This window comes from Suricata suricatta, chromosome 1 (genome assembly GCF_006229205.1).
Source record: "Suricata suricatta isolate VVHF042 chromosome 1, meerkat_22Aug2017_6uvM2_HiC, whole genome shotgun sequence".
NCBI lineage: Eukaryota > Metazoa > Chordata > Mammalia > Carnivora > Herpestidae > Suricata > Suricata suricatta.
The window spans coordinates 114,161,808-114,167,631 of record NC_043700.1 but is presented as its reverse complement, the minus strand read 5'-3'; the positions used below and the strand labels follow the sequence as shown (position 1 = coordinate 114,167,631).

At 35.1% G+C, this 5,824-nt stretch overlaps 1 protein-coding gene across 2 annotated transcripts in view; it reads right to left on the bottom strand.

The window, feature by feature from the left end:
* The window catches only part of PPP3CA (protein phosphatase 3 catalytic subunit alpha), a 319,865-nt gene that overhangs the window by 27,871 nt on the left and 286,170 nt on the right, over positions 1-5,824 (bottom strand). For both annotated transcript variants that reach the window (XM_029942672.1, XM_029942676.1), the window contains exon 10: positions 5,319-5,393. In XM_029942672.1, coding sequence (XP_029798532.1) covers positions 5,319-5,393 — 75 coding nt within the window. The remainder of the gene's footprint in view (positions 1-5,318; positions 5,394-5,824) is intronic.

The window sequence follows — 5,824 nt, the reverse complement described above, 5'->3', positions numbered from 1 at the left end:
TGACTGGTGTGAGGTGGTATCTCAGTGTGGTTTTGATTTGTGTTTCCCTGATGATGAGTGATGTTGAGCATCATTTCATGTGCCTGTAAGCCATCTGGATGTCCTTCCTCTTTGGAGAAGTCTCTGTTTATGTCTTCACCCCATGTCTTCACTGGGTTATTTGTTTTTTGGGTATGGAGTTTGGTGAGTTCCTTGTACATTTTAGATACCAGCTCTTTACTGATATGTCATTTGCAACTATCTTTTTCCCACTCTGGCTGCCTATTAGTTTTCTTGATTGTTTCCCTATTTCACTCTTAATATATTCAATCATGACTTTTAATTCCATGCCTCTGTCACCAGCTCAGATTTGTTCTCAATTTCCAGGGCTCCACTTTCAAATTCCCTTTGGACATTCCAGAGTTACATGTGTCACTTTTACTCAAACTCATTTTCTCCTGAAACTGGTGAGTTTTTCCATAAATATTTTCATCCTCCTGGATACCTAGGCTTGAAACCACCCAAATCAACTTTTCTTTCCTTTGCCCCACTGATTCCATAGCTGTAAGTCCCTGGATAGCTCTTTGGAATAGCTCCCTTTAGATTTTATTCTTAACACTATCTTTGTTTAGATATGGTCACCTCAACTTTCAGATACATTATGAAGTCCCTGCATTATATTCTTAATCAGCCTTTGTTCAGTTTGCAAGCATTTTTCCAAGCCTATCAACTTGAGGTTATGTGTCAGTGCTGACAGAACAAGAATACCCTCCCTACTATATTCCCTGGGAGCTACTTATTTACTTAGGATATCAAATGTTTCCATTTTATTATAAAACTTAATACCCCCAAACCTGTCCATTATTATAGGATATACAACTTTTTTTTTTCAGATTGGAAACCTGAAATATAGGATGCTATAGTGAGATGCATAGAAATGACAATAATTGCAGCCACAAGAAAAGCTCTAAGTTGATGATTCCTAGTGTGTGTGCTGCTACCAGATGCACAAAGAAGAGGGGAGTTTTTAACACAGAATTCATCTCAAATGTTCATCATGGAAATTAAATACAGTTTTGAATGAAAATAATAAAATCAAACCTTTAAAGAAGTATTCCTCAGGGATCCATAAAATTCTATGTTAGTCCCACAAATTCCCAACTTTACATATTCAAAGCTGGGGATGGCTTTTTAAAGCTAGACCGAAAGAAGTGGGAAGACACTCTGGAACTCATGATATTAGATATCAAGAATTATCTAATAATTCAAAGCAGATGACGGGAGATAATTTTGTTGTATACAATTTAGATGGTTTTGTACAGGCATGCAAAAAAACTTCTCTGATCCCATATTCAGTGACTGGCCTGTGGTTAACATTAGGATAAGACAAAAATGTGGATAAAGGATAAGAGTTCGCCATGTGGTTTGCTCTTTAGATGAAAGCAGAGACATAAATTCTAATTTAATATTGTCTTTCCAGTGCAGCCCGAAACTATATTTCGCTTGAAATGTCTTAGTTTTATTATTTTTTTCTTTCCTTCCTTATTCTACAGGATTTCAGTTTCACCTTCATGATTTTTCCTTGTTAGCCAGACATACTATAGTTTCAACATAATTTATGTCTATGTGCATGTATATGTGTATACACACGTACATATATGTGTGTGTGTGTGTGTGTGTGTGTGTGTGTGTGTGTGTGTGATCTCAGAGTCTAAGATTTTAGGATCTAAAATAAAGTTCCAAATAAATAAATATTTCTAGCTCATGAAAGTGTCATTAGGCTTCTAATGCTTATCACTATTCCAGATGTCCTTGTTGTCATAATGAATAAAAAAGAAACCTCTGAAATGATGCAGATTGCTTGATTTCTGTCAGCCTTTCCTCCCATTTTGGGATCACTTACTAATCCTTGGTCTGAAATGAGTCTTCTTCGTTAATGAGAATTAACTACCAAATAAAATATATCTACTTGGATTTCCTTCTTCTGTAAAATGTTCTGGTGAATAACAACCCCAAATTGAAACCAGCCTATAATTTTATCATCCCAAATCAGAAGTAGAAACAGGAAACAAAGACCCCAAAATTAGATCGTCAAAAGACATTCTTGGTATTAGACGGGTTCAAAACTTTATAAGATAATAGAAATTTTGGATTTTATTTTCAACATAAAAGAGCCATAGACCAATTTAAAATAGCAACTTTGTTCTGGATAGGATATCAAATTCCTTTATGTGTAGGGCAGAAGCTAAGGAGAGAGATTCAGGACATGATTTCTACTCAGAAAAACTAGAACCAGAGGATTTACTCTCTGTTCCGATACACCAACATTTTTAACGTGACACACTTCTTGGAGTAAACTAAGATGAAAGAAACAAAACGAAACTGTTTTATGTGCAGTTTATTTGACTCTTATGGCCAAATAGTGCAAAAAAAAAAAAAACAACAAACCTCCTTCATTTTGCAGTATATTTAAACAGAACAAACTATATTCTGTTTAAGTGCTGTTTTGTTAACAACAACAAAAACAGAAGGTATCATGCTGTTTCAAAGAAAAAGATTTCAAGCATTGTAATCACAGGTTGTAGAAAGTTCAAGAGTATGAGGACAAGGTACACATTATTAGTTTGAATCCAGGCTCTATTATTTCACTAGCTGTTTGACCTTTAGCTTTAACCTCACCTTACCCAGTATCCAGCATTTCATATGTAAAACAAGAATGATCCTAGCACCTACAACAACAGGCTGTTCTGAGGTGAGGATCGATCCTATTAATCACCTAGTAAACATATATGTGATAATTAAGAACTGAATGACAGTTAATATTATAATTTTTTGTTGGCCCAAAGGGTAAACATTAGTGAAGAGTTCATACGTGTAAAGGATTTGGAATAATACCTGAGACATAAATGGTAAAGAGGAGCTGAGATGACTTGAAGGAAAAACAAAACCAATCCCACACCTTTCATTCCTCTAGGAAATCAGAAGAATCCCTATCTGCTATTGAGTTTACAGACACTAAGAGGTCAATCTGAGATAGTAAAAAGATAGTCATGGATTGTGGAGGTATCATTACTACCTGTGACTTTTCAGTTGACTTTGGATATGGAACAAAATATTGAGAAGAACTTAATAAATAACTCATGGAGGGATTCCACATTCCTCCACCCCCCACCCTTAGAATAAACAACCATTACAAGGAAGAGGTTCAGTTAAGTTCTGTGATGGCTTCTGATTCCTGCTTTCATCTCTGTAGCCTACAAGCTGAGAAGCCTGGTAGGTAGAGCAGAGGACCAGGCCCCAGGGAGAGACAGGAGGGGCTGGGAAGAATTAGAACTTTATCCTGAGTTTGAGCACAATAGTGCCCCCCTCACTCTAAAAAACCAAAGTTCATTGGCCAATGAACTTGACTACAATAGAGATTTATTAACAAAGGCATATCACCTTATTACTGCTAATTAATCTTTCTCTTGAGGAATACAAGTAATAGAGAAAGACAGCTATTGTAAAATGTTTGTGGACTTTTAGATACCCCCAGGAGGTATTCTTCCTTTAGAAAAAAAGTCTCTGTCATGATGAAAATATTATCTCTTAAATGATATCACTAACCCTGGAAGAGTTAATAGTGGCAAACTGTGGCTATAACATATGAAACATCTAGAATCTGGAAAAAGCAGAAAATATCTATTAAAATCCTGGATATTTCAAAATATATCAATATATTTACTAAAGTAAGTTCTCACAACTATTCTTTAGCTAATTCTAACATAGTAAAAGCTTAGGCATATACTATATATTTTATATTCTATTATATAAATATAAATAAATAAATATATAATTTTCTCACCTTCCTTATATTATACAGGCCCTTGAAATGTGACATATGACTGAAAAATAGTACATGGTGACAAACAAGCAATGAAGATAAGAAAAGTTATAGAGAGGAGGAAAACCATGAGATGATAGGAATAATTGTACACTTCATATTTACCTAAGTATATACACTCTATTCATATGAGTGTATGAATACTTTTATTTCATTCTTGCTTGCAACATTAGCTATTTTGCATTTGTAGATGTGACCTGCATTCATCTGAGTAAACATTATATCATGCTGTTTAGATTCTAACTTCCAAAAAGGGCCACATTCACCTTTCATTTGACTTAAATGTAGTTTTTAAAAGTAAACATGCTATCAATGTAAACTTCCATGATACCTAGTTTCTGCTGCCACCTTCACTCTTCATCTTATAATCTGTCTCATCCTACTGATACTCTCTGTTTATGCATCAGCCTCTCTATCAGACTGGAACTTCATCAAGCCACAGGTCTGGCTTGGAAGACGAGTGCCCTACACAGACCAGGTATTTATTCCATGTTTACAGAAGTGGAAGTGGCTTGCCCTTGCACTTTCCCCTCCCACTACGTTTTTGTTAGTTTCCAATCATTTTGGAGTACTTCTGTAAGATCTACAGTGATTGTTTTCCCTTTATCTTTCTTTCACCTGATGGATCTTTGTTCCTTGTCTTCTTCTTTTTTAAAGGTTTATTTATTTCTGAGAGAGAGAGAGAGAGAGAATGCAAGTGGGACAGGGGCAGAAAGAGAGGCAGACACAGAATCCAAAGGAGGCTCCGGGCTCCAAGCCGTCAGCACAGAGCCCGACGTGGGGCTCAAACCCACAAACCACAAGATCATGACCTGAGCCGAAGTCGGATGCTCAACCAACTGAGCCACTCAGGTGCTCCTGATCTTTGTTCCTTATAAAGTATACTCTTCAAGGGTAACTGAATACCAACAGTATCTTAAACAATAATAAAAAACGCACATAGCTTATTCATTACTTATTATAGGCGTGAAAAATTATTGGTATTGACATGAATAGCAACCTATTAATGTATAAATATATTTTTATCATAAATATCAAAATTTGAATAATTGACAGAAACAACTTAATTAAAGGCACTTTTTGAAGCTACTTATTAAATGGTAGTGTCTGCTAAAAGATTACTTTAAACAATTTTTTTTATTAAGGAATGAAAAAAGTCACTTAGCAATGTGAGATATGGAAAGATATGGCCATTAAAATATCTCACTATTCAATAATGTTTTCAGAGTCATGGGAAAATTCTCTCATTGGGTGCGTGTGTGTGTGTGTGTGTGTGTGTGTGTGTGTGTGTGTGTATTTCTTCAAAGCAAACAGAAAATATACTAGCTTCCATTCTCAACTGCATGTTATAATTTAACATAATCCAAATCTTAAAAACATATTCCTTAGGTTATGTGTGAGATGCCAAGTAATCACCTGGCAAATAGCATTCAGCACAAAAGCTCAAGCCTCTTACCATCAAATCCATCTTCTTCTGACCCTAGTTCATCATCTGAGCAGATGTTGAGGACATTTACCAGCATTTCAGTCACTAAAATGGAAAAGAATAAAAATTTAAAAGTCCAGATTTTCAATTATAACCTTAATTATTACTCTGGTATTATTAATGAGCAAGCTTAGCATTTCTTACCTGTATTATATATAGAGTCTCCTGCAAAGCACTTTCTATAAAATCCTGATCATAAAAGTTTGTGTTTCTACACAGACTTTATGTATATAAAAGTATTAGCTCATGGCTATGAGATGGTATGGTAACACTTAACTAGTTACAGGTCAATAGACAATGGACAAATCAAATATGTGGCTGTGAATATACTATACATTTATGAAGAAAGAAATGGTTATTTCTGAATTTTTATTTGTTTGTACAATGATACTGTTAGATCTAGACCACATTGCAGCCATCTGTTTTGCAGGGACTAAGTGAATGCTAGCTCTCTCTCTCTCTCTCTCTCTCTCTCT